General features: G+C 39.3%; 1 protein-coding gene across 1 annotated transcript in view; it reads left to right on the plus strand.

The window, feature by feature from the left end:
- The window catches only part of CBX7 (chromobox 7), a 683982-nt gene that overhangs the window by 110017 nt on the left and 555764 nt on the right, over window positions 1-18201 (plus strand). Inside the window, exon 2 of the mRNA XM_044066291.1 lies at window positions 5320-5363. Coding sequence (XP_043922226.1) covers window positions 5320-5363 — 44 coding nt within the window. The remainder of the gene's footprint in view (window positions 1-5319; window positions 5364-18201) is intronic.

Here is an 18201-nt window from a genome sequence, read left to right on the forward strand (position 1 = left end):
CCCCATCTCTGCCCAAGTTATGAGCTTCCTTGATCTGTTCGTCTGAGCTCCTGTCCAGTAAGCAAGTCTCCAGGCCTCCCTCAGTGGCTTCTTCTGCTTCTCTGCAGATCCCCCAAGGGTCAGAGTTTTCAGGAAAGAAGCGGTGCAAGAGGAAGCATCTGGCCTCCCCAGAACAGTCCCTCACTGAGGACATCAAGTAATGAGAGGTGTCCCCAGAATCTTCCCATGAGGATGTCTCTTTTGGTGACCTTTTGGAGCTACTTTACCAACACTGGGGATGGACCTCCAAAGTCCTGACTCCTGAGGAGTCATTTTTTTCTGGAGTCTTTTGGGGTGCGCCATACACATCCTGGGTACTTCCCTCTCTGGATGTTCTTATTGACCTGGTGTCCCAGAGGGCACTGAAGGATCCTGATACGGTGGAACCACTCTCCAAGAAGCCAGATATAATTCTCACCCCCTCCCCGGACCAGCAACAGTGGAGTAAGGGTCTGGCTATGGCTGCTTTCATGGTTAGATGCACAGTTGTGAAGAGGCTTCCTCAGTTCATCCCCTAAATAGGGAATCTCAGGTGTTGGACTGACTGGGGAAGTGTTCTTGCGCCTCAGCCACTTTTGCACCGAGAGCTTTGAACTATTTAGCCCACTTGACCAGACTTCAGAGTGACATTGTCTTAGAAGTCTCAAGGTTTATTAAGACTCAACAGACTTCAGAGTCTCAGAAGACCTTGGGGACTCAGATGTCCACTTTACAGTCCATTGGCAGTGTGTGAATGTGTCTGCTGTCTAATGCAGCTGATGACATATCCTGAGCCTCTGACACTGGCATTGTCTTGTTTTGCCATGCTTGGGTGGTGTAAATTTGCAGACCTATTCAGTGCATCCATTATTAATGCCCCTTTTGATGGCTTCTCTTTTATTGGGTCCAAGGTTAAAACACATTTACCAGAAGTGAGCAAGAGGAGAAGACATTGTCTGCAATGGGACTGCTTTTTGCTGGCCCTCAATGGACTTTTTCAAGGACGCAGAAGGGGCAAACATCTATTTTCTAGGAAAGTGCAATAATTGTTCCAGGAAGCTCCTTGTGAGAGTTCCCTCTGCAGCAGGAGGGGCTAACCATAATGGACACTGTCCATGCGGCAGGGGTGGTTTGTACAATCAGTGGTTTTGTGGAGCTTTCTCCAGAAAGCCCTTTCAGCAAACCTGAAGGATTTCCTGGCTGTCCATCTTTGGAGGCAGTCGGCGGTCACTTTGCTGTACACCCGAAAGCTGTGGAGCCCATCACCTTGGACGTTTGGGTGTTGAGACTTGTATCCAGAGGCTGTACAATTCCATTTTTAAATACTTTAAATTTAAATTCAAAACATCTCTTAGATGTGCCACCCCATCAAAGAAAGGCTATAGCCATTCAATTCCATGAGTTGTTAGAAAAAGAGTCATCCAGAAGGTTCCATCAGACCAGTGTGGATCTGAGATCTTTTCAAGATTCAGGTTTCACCTGCTCCTCCCTTTGAGCTTTCTGCTATGGATGACTTAAAGTTGTTTTCTTGGAAAATATTATTCTTGGTAATGATTACTTCTGCCAAATGTGTATCAGAGTTGCAAGCCCTCTCGTTAGTACTTTGAACTTGTTTTTTCATAAAGACAGGGTTTCCCTGCACATGGGCCCCTCTTTTCTTCCTAAGGTGGATGCAGAGATCAATTTGAACCATTCCTTTTATTTACCTTTGTTTTTTCTTGGTTTTCCATCAAAAGGGAATATTTGCTGTAATATCTCGATGTTCACAGACAACTGAGGTATTATTTGGATAGAACAAAATCTTTCAGGAAGTGTTATCAGTTGGTTTCATTTTCAAAAGCCGTTTTAAGCATGTCACTGTCTACATTTACTCTCTCCAGATGGTTGTCTGATTGTATCTCTTTTTGGTATCATTTGAAAAGAAAGCCCTTGTAGGGTAAAACAAAAGCTCATTCTTCTAGAACTGTGGTTACTTCTATGGCATTTTTCTCCAAAGCTGCGTTGAATGAGATTTGTTCTTTCATTGCAGGTGTGGGTCCTCACACCTTTTTATCCCACTATAAACTGGATGTTCAGTCTAGGTCCAGGGGTTCCTTTGGTTCCATCGTATTGCGCAATATCCTTCTGTGAGACCTTCCTGGAGTTTTACCTGACTGGGGAATCCATCCCACTGGTTGAATACAGATGGAAAAGACAACATTGGATATGAAAGTTTTGTACTTATCATAATATGTCTCATTCCATCTGGTTCAATCTTCATTCCATCTGATGCCTGCCTTTTTGGTGAGTCTCTTGACTGTGGGGATGACGGAGTAGGGGAGATCTTCCCTTTTCCCTTCTGTGTTGGGGTCCTTCATATCTTTACCCATGATGTTTGAGCATTGTCAGTTTACGGTAATATGAGGTAGACTTGATCTGAGGTAGCTCTGAGGAGCAAGGGGGTATGGGTAAAGGAGGAGGAGCTCAGTGGGCTGATTTCTTTGAAATGTGACCAGTCTTGGATCTGAGTTGGATCCGATAACCCCCAGGTTTAACCAGATAAGAGACAACATGGATCTATTGTTTTAGTAAGTACACAACTTTCATTTTCCTTTCATCTCACATCTTGCCTCCCTCATTTTATACATTCTTGTCTGCACTGCTGCATTCAATACTAATGCAATTAAGCACATAGTCATTGTGCTTCCTTGTTTTACTCCTCTCTTATTTTTTTTCCTATTCAGCCATCCATTTATCATAACTTGCATTCATGAATTTTCATAACTTTTCCTTATTACATTAATATTTTTCTATTATGCCATATGGTTCTAAAATCTGCTACATTGTTTCATGACTCACTTTATCAAAGGCTTTAGCTAAGTCATATGCTATAAGTCTTAATTCTTTATTTTTTCAGTATCATCTCTACTACTTCTTTTACTATAATTAACATTTCTTTCACCTCTCTTCCTTTTATACAGTAGATCCCTTCTCCTACTACCTCATCCAGTACATTCTTTATCCTTTCTTTGTAGTATTTTCTTAAGTATTTTATAGCCAGTATTCCCTAGAGTTATAGGCCTTCAATTTTCATATCTTTTCTTTCACCCTTTTTCCATATAACTTCTATCACTGCACTATGTCTTCTTCCATTACACCTTCCTTCATCCATTTATTTAATACTTATTTTTAAATTCTCTTTCATGTTTATTCATTTCCTTGTAATACTAATAACTTATACTGTCTAATCCTGGCATTGATACATGCTTAACGTATTTTATTACCTTCTGTATTTCTTCAGTTGTTATATCATTTTCTGAAAAAAATCCTTACTTTTACAGATGTTTTCACTTTCCATTCTTCTTGCACATTAATTTTGTCTCTTTCATACATTTTCTCTACAAAAATTTCTACCACCTCCATAATATCTTCTTGTTTGTATTTTGTGCCTCATTTGCCATGAAAAATAGCCTCCTTCTGTCATTTTTACTTCTTTTCCTAAATAACGGGAACCTTATCTTTCTTTCTTTGTTTGGAAAAAACAGTCTTAGCCTGTGTAACATTAATTTTACTTTTTTGTATTCTTTTCATACGGCTTTTTTCATTTACCCTTATTTTATCATGTTCTTCAAATGTCACTTCATAAAAATGTTCACTCCCCAAATTAATTAATGCTGTTATGTCTTTAATGTTAAACCCTTGTGGCAAAATAATACCATCCATAATGTCATACCTGTTCAAACTGCCTTCACTTTTACTTTTATTCTTACCACTGATCATCTTATCTGTGGCTTTTGAGAAACTGCAGATGTTTGTCCCCTCTCAATTTCTTCTTCCATTCTTCCTTGCCTTGCTGTATCTGATAACTTTTTTCTTTAAACAAAAAACCCTGTTGCAGAGGTAAGTCATGAAAACTGGCTACTCTACCAGCTGAGAATAGCACCATTGTTTTCCATTCACCAGCTGTTGCTTGTGTTTCCAGCCTGTTAGTTTCTTCTTCCCTGTCACTCCATTTTACTTCCTTTCCTTCCTTTGGCTTTACCTGATTCACCAAGTCTACCTGCACCTGTGTCTCCAGCCCTCCATTTTCCATCTCTGTAAGAGTAAATTCATCTCCTTCTCCTACCTTCAGTAAGTTCTCACCTGTTCCTCACTCCAGCTCTGCTCTATTCTCCTCCATCTTGGAATCTGTGAAAGGGCAGTGTCAGCCCTCTATTGCCACCTAGCATCTCCAGAGAATGCTTGACTTCCTCTCGTCCAAAGAGTAGAGGAAATTCCCCAGTGTCCTGGCCAAACTTCACCTAGTCAGTGTAAATACCACCTCAGATCTCCTCAGGAAAAAAAAGGCCATAGACAACTAACCCAGTCAACAAATTGTAATTAAATAAATACATTTGGTTCAGGGCCTATTTCAAAGGAAATGTATTCAAGTAGGTGTCAAGCAATGTTCCATTCTGCTGTAATAATAACAAAGGATTCTGATTGGGGGGGGGGGGCTAGAATAATGATCGTTGTTCCAGAACAGGTGCTTTCAACTCATTCATTGGAAACGCATCTTTTTAGGATATTTATTAAACAGACACAATGGTTTTCATAGCATACATTCACAAAACACTACAAATTGGATGCTGTATCTAGATTTACCTCTTTTCATACATATCAGCCCTTGACTTTATTGCCCTAGTATCCTTTTTCAGTTGAGATTCTAGTTGGAAGTATTAAACTACTGCAGGAGGCCTTCTTAGCTACTCACTGTAACAGATGTACTAATGTTGTAGAAGTTTTTCTGTTGCCTTCATCTGCCCTTTACCATTTTAGACAATACCACTGTAAGTTCTTGCTGGAAGGACTACACATCTTGACTCAAGGCATACACTGAGAGAGGAACTCCCTGCCTGGAAGAAATGTCTTGAAGCCAAAATATCTATATATATATATATATATATATATATATATATATATATATATATATATATATATATATATAATATAAGCAAGAAAACTTCAGCAAAGTATTTACCTTTTTGCAAGAGCCTTTCCTTTTTGGTCTTGAAAATCTACTGTTATGGTGAGCATCTTTAAGAGTTGTACTGTGTGGGTCTTGCTAATGTTCCAGTTTAATGTTAGCCATCTTGGTGTTTGTAAGGAAGTCTAGTTTCTGCTGATTAAGTATTGTAGGTGAGAAATACAAAGATGTTGACTGGGATTTAGAGTGAGTTAACTAATCTCTGTGATTAGTTATATGAATACAGTCATTTTTTCTTATTGTATAGCAGTGAAAGGGAATATATTTATGCTTAATATTTTCTTTTTTCCTTTAAGGGTAAAGTGGAATACTTGGTCAAGTGGAAAGGATGGCCACCAAAGTAAGGGTTCGTCTGTTTGATATGTATTTTGTCTATGTATATGATATGCATATCATTTGCTTTTATAACAACTCAAATCTGTTGTACCTATTAAGTAGTGTGGGCTGAGTTTCTACAGCACCATGGCTTTTCTTAATGGCACTGTCATTTTAATTTGGTAAATAGTTATGCAAGTGATGTTTTTAGAATTATTTTGAAATACATATATGTGTAACTTGAATAACTAGTAACCTGAATGGTCCACAACAAACAGGGCTTTATTTTTAGTGTATATGTCCTTGATTGTGGAAAGACAGAAGAAATGAGTGTAAGTTATGCTGTCATGCTTATGGTACATTTTACATGGCGAATAGTAACTGATACCAGGGATGTGCAGTGTGTACAGCCATATAAAAACAGCAGGTTCTTACAAGTTAGCAATGCATGACATATTGTCAGTGGATTAACTGCCACATCCCAGTTCACTGGAAGAACACATTGATTTTGTAGTTTGTAGAGCTCAGTACTCTTACACTACTATGAGATCATTTTGCAGGATGTCAAAGGTTTGCCCAGTTCTGTGAGATTGTCAAGCCTCAAAATTGATATATTTAAACTGGGGAATGCAGGGAAGCCGTCACTTTTAAAATGCCTTGAAGAAATGTAAAAGTCTTGATTTCAGTGAACTGCTGATTGATCAGCTCATCCTGTAGAAGTGGAATTCCACATTCATCCATCAGTATTTTGTGGTATATCTGTAAGGCGTACATTTGCAAGCAAAGCTAGCCACCCGGCCATGTGAACATTGGTTCTAGATGATTGTCACTGTTGATGTGATTCATAGATTAATACTAGGCTATCTGCTTGTGTGGGCTGTTTTGAGCCTAGTCAAGTATCTCTTGTGAGAATCAAACCCTGCACCTTGTGTCTGTAAGGCAAACACCTTAACCATTAGGTCAGCCTCCCACCCCACGGACTCCATCTACAAAAATGGAAATAAGTGGTTGCTGATGGATGGATGGATAGATATAGAAGTTGATGCAGAGGAGTTATAGTGCAGAATTTGGTGTATAATCTTGTTTGTTATACATATTTTAAATAATTTTACTCCCTATTGGAGAAATGATCTAGTTATATTTATACACACATTTTAAAGAATGCTACTTCCTCATTGGCAGCCACTTGGATGCATTGTTTCTCAGTAAAACCTGGCTGTTTCTAGGAAGAGTTGCATTCATGTTATGAGACTTTTGCCTTTATATTTTTTCCTTTTTTTCAGAATTACATTTATCTTAAGTTATATTAAGATTGGATTGTGTGGTGCATGGGTTAGAGCCATTGTCACTCCTACAGCATACCCGTGTATGAGTACAGTGGTCATCACTAGATTGCTGTTGCAGTAGCCTACGCTATATGGGATGTATCCTGCAAAGGACCAGCAGGCCAGTGAGAGCTGGATCATGGTTAAGTGCTGCTCTAGGCAGGGTAATGGACCATACCCAAGTCCCCCTAGCCATTTCAGTAACCCATTAGTTGGTTGCCTGTCCCCAGTTACCATAAACACAGTTAAACCCTGTCAGTGTGCATACTATTTTTTCTTTATTTCTACAGTAATTACAGACATTTAGATTTAATTTAAAAATGTTATTATGTAAACACTCACAGACTTGGCATGAGCAACAGTAAACTTATCTTCCCTTGAAACTCACATCCATTGAAAATACACTGAAATTACTTAAATACTACTAGGCGGTCAGTTTAATGACTATTACAAGCCTAGCCCAATAACTCAAGGTCAAAATCAAATCCTTTACCTTGTGTATCTGAGGTGACGACCTTGACCATTATGCCACCCCCATTGGAAATGCATCTGGCCAGTGATGGATTGTGTACCTTGGGCATGGGCCCCTAGCACACATTGTTAGGACCATGCATACATATATTTGCTCTTTGATTCATCTTCCTGATTGTTTTAAATATTATGTCATGCTTAATACAGCTACATTTGTTGGAGTGCATTTTAAAATTTGTAATTTTGAATATTTTTTCCAATAAGCAATGAAACAAAATGTACGAACAGATGTTGGCAAAAAGTACCTATGTCAGAACATTTCATCATAAAAGATAAACTGCTGTCATTATAGTCCACGAATATCTGTACTCAATAATTGCAGCCACTATATTGACTGTTTACACAACACGTTTGATTATGATAAAATTGGCCACAGTAAAGTACCTTTAACTTTATCATCTGGGCAGGGTCAGTCATTTATATCCATAGACATCCAGTAATTTCAGATACATTGTTAACCACATCCTTATCAGATGTCTGTAGCAATTTCAGATACATTGTTGACCACATCTTTATCAGATGTCTCTGTCAAAAAAAATAATAATAATAATAATCATAGCATTAATAATGACCAATGTCACATTTCAGATTTTGTTTCACACAAACGCTTGGTAACCAAAGTATTCAACTTAATTGGCACACATACACATGCACATTAGTCTTGCAAAGCCAGATTGAAGACTGTTTAAAATTATCAGATGAAAAGAGTGTAATGCATTTTCATCCAGAGAGAGACTGCCATACCCAACAGCAGTTACAGCCACTTTGTTGACTGTATACATGCCGTATTGTTATGAAGAAATAAATTACATGGACTTTACTAGCATCATACCATAAGATCCAGCCATGTGTGGCACAGTCTAAACATAAGAGTATTTATAAGAGCATAGGAAATATTAACTACCTGATAAGATGTGCTAAGTCAATATGCACAATTTCTGCAGAAGTAAAAGTCATGTAAATAATTATACTTTAAAAAGAACTGTTACTAATGCAGAGGTAGTGTTTTGCAAACAACTTTGAATGTCAGTGCCTATTCTACAAGTGCAGTGCTTGCTGCACTTGAAGAATACATTGCCTATGTTGCACTAAAAAATGATGTACCGGTGATTTTGCCATAGGTTCATAGGTGAGCACTAGGCTAATGGCAGAAGTGCATTTACAAGCTTAGCCAATAATACACAGGATATGACAATACTATATCTTAATTCCCCAGATCTGGGATGGGGTAGTATTAGGGTAGTGGGTCTTTGGCTGTTGGAGCACGGAGTCATTTTACAGACTGCTTCTGTCCATAAGGGACACGGGCAGTAACCCAGGAGTGAATTTATGGCTCCCCATCCATTTATCCAAATTCTTTTTTTGCAGAGAGTGAGGGACATGCTTTGTTTTATGAAGATGGGAAGTTTATTCCATAGATGAGGTAACCTTTGGGATACAAATCTGTCTCTCCAGGAAGTTCTGTTAGAGAGACACATAAGGCTCAAGTCCATGGAATGCATAACCCTTGTATAATTGTTTTTGCGAATATGTAACATTTTCATCTGGGCTGGATCAGAGAATGCCTTGTAGTTCAGGCATAAGCCCCATCTTAATAAACAGTATGAGACAGAGTAAATAGATAAGGTCTTTTATTCAGTCTGCTTAAGACACACCTACAGACCCAATAAAACCATAGGCAAATTACTTTACAAATGCTCTATGTCTCAAACTTGGAACAAGCTCCCTAATCATCTACGCTGTATCCACTCTCCCAACAATTTTAAAAAAGAACTGAAGAGTTACCTGGCCAACTCTCCATCTTGTACCTGTCACCACCCCACCTTAGTATAACTCACCAAATACCTAGAGACCACATATCTTACTTTTTTTTCCCCACCTACTTAAATTGTTGATTGTCCATATTTAATGACCTCATGATGCTATGCACATTACTTCTTCTGTATCACATATGTATGTATTGTATACATTTGATGATATTTGTATTGCATTTCTTTGATTTTAATGATTGTAGTATTGCTATACATTTTTGTAACTTTTTTCTTTTATATCCGAGCTTGTCTCCTCGGGTCTCCACTGAAAATGGGCCACCAGCCCAGTGGACCAACCCGGTTAACAAAAGACAAATAAATAAATAATAAATAAAACATGTGTCTTATACTTTGCATTTTTTTTAGTGAGAAACCTCTGGAGTCACTCCAGTTGGTGTAAGTACCTGGTCTAGTACATGCAGAAGGGAGCATTGTACTGAATTATGGGCCTGTTGAGGGCTGATTACAATGGCACTATGACATGATTTGATCTTGATTCCATGCTTTTACTTATAAATTGAGTCAAGTAGAAGGATTTCCTCAATATTGTAGCTACCCAGTGGTCAAAGTTTAGGTTGTTATCTGTTTGTGTTCCTAGGTCCTTCACCACTGTGTCTACTTTTAGGGGTGTGCTATCAATATTATAATTTGCAGGGATATCTGATTTACTGAAGCGTATGATTATGCATTTTTTAACATTTAGTCTCAAACCATGGTTTTGGCACCAGTCATTTGTCATTTTTAGGCCTGTTTGTAGGATGTCAGAATTGTTCGGGGATTCAGTTATTGCTCCCAGCTTACAGTCATCAGCAAACTTGGTGAGCCAGAGGGTCCCAACATTAGCCTTCACTTCAGAGAAGTGTATACCAAACAAGAGGTATCCCAACACTGAGCCCTGTGGCACACTGCTAGTAACAGGTTTCTTATTGGAAGTGGATTCACCTATCTGGACAGCATGTGTCCTGTCAGTCAGCCATTTGGTTATCCATCTGATGATGTAGGGGTTTATGCCTAACCCAGCAAGTTTATCTATGATCCCCGAGTGGGGGATTGTGTCAAAAGCTTTGGCCTGGTCTAGATAAGTGGTGTGTACTGTTTTACCCTCATTCATGGCCCTGGTGACTTTCTTGAAGACATCCACCAGATTGAGCAAGCAACACTTCCCTTTGACAAACCAGATTGGGTCTAGTCCAGTTTTTGGAGAATTCCTATGTCATTATTGATCAGGTCCACAATGGCCTTGCAGATAAGACTAGTCAAACTTCTGGGTCTCTAGTTCCCTGGGCCACTTGATGGACCCCCCCTTTTGCAGATTGATAACTGTTGCAGTCCTCCAGCCCATTTGGAGGCCTTGGTTAATGAGGGTTTCTAATGGCCCTGATAGATTTTGTTTTAAAGCTATTTAAGAAACCTCCTGGAATGTTGTCGGGACCCATGGAGGTTGTGTTTTTGGCTTTAGCACACACAGTAAGAATGTGCTCCCCTCATAATGACTGGTAGGAGGATGGTTGCAGGTATTTTTTGGGGTGTGGCAGGAGGTGATGGGGGGACTTTGAACTGAGCTTGTCAGCCAGCAGGTTTGCTATAGTTTCAGGCTGGGTGTAAGTGTTGTCGTTATGATTAACTCAACACATTGCTGAGCGTTTCCCCTGAGGTTGCTAACTTAATTAAAAAAAGCCTTATGGTTATCTTTCACCTGGGAGGCTATCTTTGGCTCATAGTTTTGCTTTGGCAGATTTGACAAGCTCTCTAATTTGTCTGTTTAGACTGATGAGTGTCTTTTGGCACTGATTTGTCTGTTCCTTCTTGGCTTTGGAGAGGATCATCATAACATTTCCTGAACTAGATCAGCAATGCAATGCTCCTAGTTAGTAGACATGCAATCATGGTGGCCATTAAGGAGCCTGGCCCAAATTCCCAATTGCTTCAAAGCACTGTCTGGTGAAGTGACTTGGTCGGTGTCACACAGTAGGTAAATGAAAGAGGAAAGATTCAAACCCTGCACATTTACCACAGGAAGCACCTAATTAATAAGTCAGAGCTTTAGTCCTGTGCATTAATTGACAAAGTAACAGTTTTTAACTAAATACAGAAAACCTTAATCCGATCTTGTAAAAAGGACTATATCACAGTAATATGTAGTTGTAACTACATCATCATTCTCTTTCGGCTTTTCCCGTTAGGGGTCGCCACAGCGGATCATCTCTTTCCATTTCTTCCTATCCTCTGCATCTTTCTCTGTCACACCAACCGCCTGCATGTCCTCTCTCACCACGTCCATAAACCTTATCTTAGGTCTTCCTCTATTCCTCTTACCTGGCAGCTCCATCCTTAGCATCTTTTTCCCAATATACCCATCATCCCTCCTCAGCACATGTCCAAACCAACGCAATCTCGTCTCTCTTGCTTTGTCTCCAAACTGTCCAACATGAGCTGACCCTCTAATATACCGATTCCTAATCCTATCCATCCTAGTCACACCGATTGCAAATCTTAACATCTTTAACTCTGCCACATCCAGCTCTGACTCCTGCCTTTTTGTCAATGCCACTGTCTCCAACCCATATAACATAGCTGGTCTCACTACACTCTTGTAGACCTTCCCTTTCACTCTTACGGATACCCGTCTGTCACAAATCACTCCTGACACTCTTCTCCACCCATTCCACCCTGCCTGTACTCTCTTCTTCACCTCTCTTCCACATTCACCATTACTCTGAACTGTTGATCCCAAGTACTTAAACTCGTCCACCTTTACCAACTCTACTCCCTGCATCCTCACCATTCCTCTACCCTCCCTCTCATTTACACACATATATTCTGTCTTAGCCCTGCTGACCCTCATTCCTCTGCTCTCTAGAGCATATCTCCACCTCTCCAGAGTCTCCTCAACCTGATTCCTACTCTCACTACAGATCACAATGTCATCTGCAAACATCATAGTCCACGGGGCCTCCTGTCTGATCTCATCTGTCAACCTGTCCATCACCACTGCAAATAACAGCAGATGGTTCCTGTCATCACTTTAAGTAATGCAGACTATATGTCCTGACCAATGTCAACCTCTGCAGTTGCTGGAGGTGGTAATGAAGGTACTGAAATGCAACAGGTTTAGACAATTGAAATGAAACATGTTCAGAGTATATTAGACAATCCAGGCCTATTAGTGAATGAATTCATTATGTAGTGCAATAAAACAATTAAAACAGTTAGTATAAACACTGAAACAGCTTTCTTTCAACAACTGACAAGTTACACAAAAATCAGAAATATTATTGCATATAGCATATTTTTTTGGTGGGTGTGGCTTAAATCTCATTTTTGACTTGCCTATCGCTTCTATGTCATCAAGAACAGCTGTCCCATCTGATATCACTCAATATATATTTGAGTGAGGAATAATGCTGTATTGTTATAGCATATGCCTCTAGAGTCAACAGAGCTAGATGGTGGACAAATGAGGCCCTATGCAGATTAATGAATAAAGCCTCCACAGGCCATAGTAATATCCAATTACTTGGCTGTCACTCTCAACCTATTCACAAATAGACTGTTCAAACTTGTCAGCGTACATACTGTTTTCTTTACTTTTACAGTTATGACAGAGATTTAGATTTCATTTAAAGTTTTATACAGACTGTATGCTGTCCAATTTATTCATAGATAAATAATAAAACACACTGTCAACATTAAAGAAAGGGTCGCATCCAAGGAACACAGTTCATATGATGATGATACTCCTGATTACCACAATCAGCTTCCTTCCTTTACACCATAACAATGCTTCATAGGTAGTTTCTCAGCTTGCAGTGCAGAGGACTATTGAGGAGCCTAATCCAAATTTCCGGTTGTCTCAAAGTACTTTCCGATTAAGTGACTTGCTCTAGGACAGGGCATAAATGTGAGGCAAGATCAGAGACGGTCTGCAAAACTGGATATAGATTAGAGCAAACTGCTCTAAATCACTTAAAGTTAACAGACTTGGTTTTGTATCAACATTTATTTTGTGAACCACAACAATTGACACACTAATGAGTGACATTGATGGACAGTAATCCTGAGTGATTTACCAAAGGTAAAAAAAAAAAAAAAAAAAAAATCATAAAAAATGTAGGTCTGGCAGTTGGTGTTGCAGATTAAGGCTTTTGCCTTCTGCATTTAAGATTCAGGGTTTGATTCTGAGAAAATCACTTAACTAGCCAGCCCCTCTAACTGGGGCATTACACACACACACACACACACACACACACACACACACACACACACACACCTGCCTATCTAGTTCTGCAGCAACAATGCTAAAGGTACCGTCTGGTCATCTCATTCCTGAGCACTGATGCTTGCATGCTGAAAGTTCCCCCGCTGTTCCTTATTTCCCTTAGTGCTTGCATCATAAAAAAGAAATATGTTTGTATGTTGGACAAAAAAAGAAAGAAATTCAGTGTGCTCCTCTTGTTATTTCAAATGCACTCTATGCACAATTTAAATCTTATGCCAGTTACTGGGATGTTTTTCATTTGCTCTGCCATCTCTAGTCTCAGAGACTGAGCTAGTGAGACTGGAGATGGCACGCAGAGCTGGAAATCATCTGTTTTGCTTTGCTTTGGATGCCGATTGGGAAGTGCAGTATTGGGAAACTTACTTTTTTTTCCCTAATTAATGTAATACGGATAATTCCACCGGGCCCTAGGCAGATTCCTAGGTCACCTAGTGCTGGATCTGGGCCTGAGGCCAGCTTCCAATGTTTTAGGGCACCTTTCATGTGCCTTAACCATGGTATAGCTCGAGGACAGCAGTATAATGTCAGTGGCTAGGATGCCAGAATTTCAAAACTTTCTTGCTGTAGAGATGTACTGTTCCCTGCTGTCTTTGGGTGATCAGTGACTGCTAGCGCTCCACCAAAGCTGGGGAGGTAAATACCCCATTAGGGAAAACCTTTCAAGACATCATTTTTTGTGTATAAACATTCTGTTACATCAGATTTATCAACTAGATGCTTGTACTGGTGTTTTTAGTGGCTATCACTTATGAATTTTTTCTCAGATCTTACGTTTTTGTGGTTAGGGTTTTCTGTGGTAAATGCCTTCTAAATATTTGATTTTTGAGAAAAACAGTTTTTTTTTCTTTTTTGTCAAATCTTGTGGTTATAAGCTATGACTTATGGATTTGGGGGTTGTCATAAAAATGTGTACCTTAAAAGCTCTGTGAAGCTAAGCTAGCCTGTTGTTGTATCTTAGAAAGGATATAACATATATAGCCTAAAGGCTACTGCAGCAGTGAATAATTTGAACATCCACTGTTATGGATAAGTGTAACTTACACCTGTACTTTATTTCCTATGACAGTAAATAAATGGCACAGTGTCAAAACAGGCAATTTCTAAATGGTTGTATCATTCCATTTTTGTTATTCTCACTATAGCATGGCACTTCCAGGCAAAGAAAGGCACCATCCTCCTAGGGCTGTGGGTACTTCTGTGGCTTTTTGGTATTAGGTGGACTCTAGAATTATACTAAAACAGCTTTGTCATCTATGCATGCCTTTACCATGCACTATGAATTGGATTCCTTTACGTCCGGAGTTGGATTTGCTAGAACCTTTCTCAAGGGGGTCCCAGGCTGTGATCCTTCTTCCTCCTCCCTTTTTTTCTAAGCATTGTTAGTTGTACCATATAGCTTAGGCTTCTGTGACATTGATCTGATGATGAAAATAGTATAGATTTGTAGGCAAGCTTACCATAACAGTAGGTGTTCGAATTTATGATTGTTGTAGTAGAAGCACCCTTCCTTCACCCCTTCTTTTTTTCTGTTTTATGCCAGGGTGAGGGAATTTATTATTAGTATTCCTATCTGGCAGGGCTCTAGCCTCCCTCTTTTGAGGCAAGAAAACTCCGAAGTTTTGGCATCCTTGCCACCGACTTTATATTGTTTTCCTTAAGCTGCACAGTGGCTAGGGCATGTGGAAAGTGTCCTGGAGGTTTGAAAGCTGGCCATCTTGTCTAACCCTTGACAGGATACATCCCATACAGCTAAACCTACTACGTCAGTGATCTGTTTCAACATCTAAAAAAAAAGTAAAATCACGGTCAGCTTCCTTCTCCGTTACCAAAACCAAACACATAAAAATAGAAGCCAAGAAGGATAAGGAACACCCGTAACCACTTGAATGTCTGTATTTCAACATCTACTGTAATAGTGAGTTTACTTACACTACTGTACTTTCTTATTAATTTGTTAAGAAAACAGAGGAACCTGGTTCTTAGAACTCCATGCAGGATGTTTTGCTTCATTAACTCCAATATGCTCCTGAGATTTTCTGCCATAGTGGATGAGTACAAAACGTGTATAGGCAGTAGTTTAAAATTCCTAATGCAGTCTTGTCCAACAGCAGCATTCAAATATGCCAAGTCAGGGGAGTCATATTCCATAAACAGACTGTTTTGTGGGCCTTTGTAGTGTATAAACCTTCATTTTGTCTTATTTTGACTACATTATTACACTCTAATCTTTAATACACTTCTGTTCCTTACATTCCAGAGAAGGTACCAGGACAACCTACCTCTTTTCTTTTATAGAAAATAGCTCTGTCCTTACCTCTCCTCTTCCAGCTTTCAGAATCCACCATCACTGAATTTCCTGCTGTCCTGCAACTTCCCGTTTCCTTCTTCATTGCTACTTCCCCGCCACCTGACATCCGTAAAATACAGTTTCCTGTATTTAATTATGCTACTCCAGCTTATCCTCTATTCTTCTTCCACTGTGCCATTTTTTGTCCTACCATGACTCAATAATATATCACAACATTTCTCCAACTCTGTCCCAACCACCTATCCATATTTCCTCTTTGCACTCTCCACACATTGCATCAAACCTATTTAATATTGCCCCTCACTTTTATTCCAAATATAGATTGATTAATTTTACTTAAACTCAAACCAAAACAAAATTAAGTGGAAGAATCCTCTCAAAAAAAAAATATATGCATAAATCCCCAATATAATAAAATCCATCTAGGAGGAGATATACACCCTAATCCTAGCATCACCTATCACAGTGAACACAAAGATAATTCTCTCCCACACACTTCTGCAACCCAACAACAGCTAATTTCCAACAACCATGTTAATCTAATTTTTGCTGCAGTAAATGCTAGACGTATAAGAGGTAAAACCGCTGAATTACACGACTGGATTACCCACCATAAGCCTGATGTTCTCACTGTAACTGAAACTTGGCTTAAACCCAGCATAAAAGACTCTGAAGTTATACTTCCTGGTCATAATATCCTCCGTAATGACCGTATAAAGAGGAAAGGTGGTGGTAATGCTTTAATATTTCCCAGTACCTATCACATTTCCCCCTACAGCAAACCAGTGCCAAAATTCAGTTCAGCAGAGCTTTTTATTGCTTTCCTTAAAATAAACAAGTATAAAAAAATATGTATTACTGTCCTTTCTATCCCTCCTGGTAACAATACAGCTGTACTGGTAGATATTCTATATTGGATATCCCTGACATTTCCACAAGAAAAAAATATTACTAGGTGATGTGAATGTCAATTGTTGGACAAAAACTCTAACTCCCCTACATCTAGCATGAACTTACATGGTTGCACACAACTAATTAATAGCCCCACACATTATAGCAAGACATCAAGTTCCCTATTAGACTGGATCCCAGTATCATACCCTAGCAAGTACTCCAGCACAGGTACGATGCCAGACTCTCTCTCAGTGATCATTTCCTAATCTGTATGACTAGGCATCTCACACATCCAGTTAAACAGCATACTTATAAAACAACACTTAACCTTTCCAAATTTAAACCAGAAATGTTCATTACTACACTATCATTGGTTAACCGGATCTTCCTAAAAATCCTCCCCTGAGACAATGCTGTAATTGAATTCAGTATAACTTTTGTAAATGTCCTAAATAGCCCTGCACCTGCTAGAAGGAAGAAACTGAAAACAAGTAATGTAATTTGGTTATCCAAAAAGAGTAGAGTGCTAATGCAGGGTAGAGAAAAAGCATGGAAAGAATGGCAAAAATAATAAAACACCTCAGTATCTTGAAAATCTTGCATCCTGGCCAAAAATTCAACCCAAATCCCTCTCCCGATAACTCACCACTCGAAACTGCAATACAGTTCAACTCTTATTTTATCGATAGTATAGCATGTCTAACCAAGGATTCCTAAACATCTAATCCCGACTCTGCCCAACAGCCACATATCACCACATCCACTTTCACCTTCAAATTTGTGTCCACATCCTATATAAAACTATTGTTAAACAAACTTAAACCATGCTCTTCTTCAGCTGATGACCTTCCAAGGAAGTATTTAAAAATAGCAGCCAATAGCATTGCCTAGCCTGTCTTAATCCTTATAAATAGGTCAAGCCTGGAAAAAGTCATACATTATCCCTCTGCACAAAGGAGGAATTCAACAGACATTAATAACTTTAGACTTATAACAGTCTTATCACCCCTTACCAAAATACGTGAAAAATGTATTCAGAGACAATTGCTAGACTATCTTCTGCAGGAAAAACTCCTATCCCCTTCACAACATGGCTTCCGTCCTTCCTATAGTACTAGCACCGCCCTTCTAACCTATATAGATACTGTTGATAAGACTAGAGATAATGGCAAACGAGTGTCTTCTTATTTCTAGACTTGTCTAAAGTCTTCAACACAGTTTGACACAGCAAACTTCTACTTCAAATGTCCTCACTTGGTGTCTGTCAGCCCACCCTTCTCTTCTTACTTCTCAGTTACCACTGTTGTACCCTAAGGCTCTATCCTTGGTCCCCTCCTCTTTTACATTTTCACCAACACTCTTTATACTTCCACACAACAGGCAACCCTAGTACAATACACAGATGATTCCACTCTCATTTGCACATCTGACAACATGGTACACTTCTAAAAAAATTACTTGGGAAGCTTTAACAGACACTGAAACATGGCTTCGTAACTCACAACTCATGCTTTAACCCAAAACAGACCAAACTACTACTTTCTTCCCCCCCAAATCCCTCTCTCGTTGTTGTTGTTGTTTGTCTTTCGGCTTTTCCCGGTTAGGGGTCACCACAGCGGAACTCCGGTCCACTAATGATTGGCAGTTGATTTTTACGTACCGGCTTGTCAGGCCTGACGCACAACCTTCTGATTAAAAAACAAAATTTAAAGTCC

Source organism: Protopterus annectens, chromosome 1.part0 (assembly GCF_019279795.1).
Source record: "Protopterus annectens isolate FY-2018-M chromosome 1.part0, PAN1.0, whole genome shotgun sequence".
NCBI classification, from domain to species: domain Eukaryota; kingdom Metazoa; phylum Chordata; order Ceratodontiformes; family Protopteridae; genus Protopterus; species Protopterus annectens.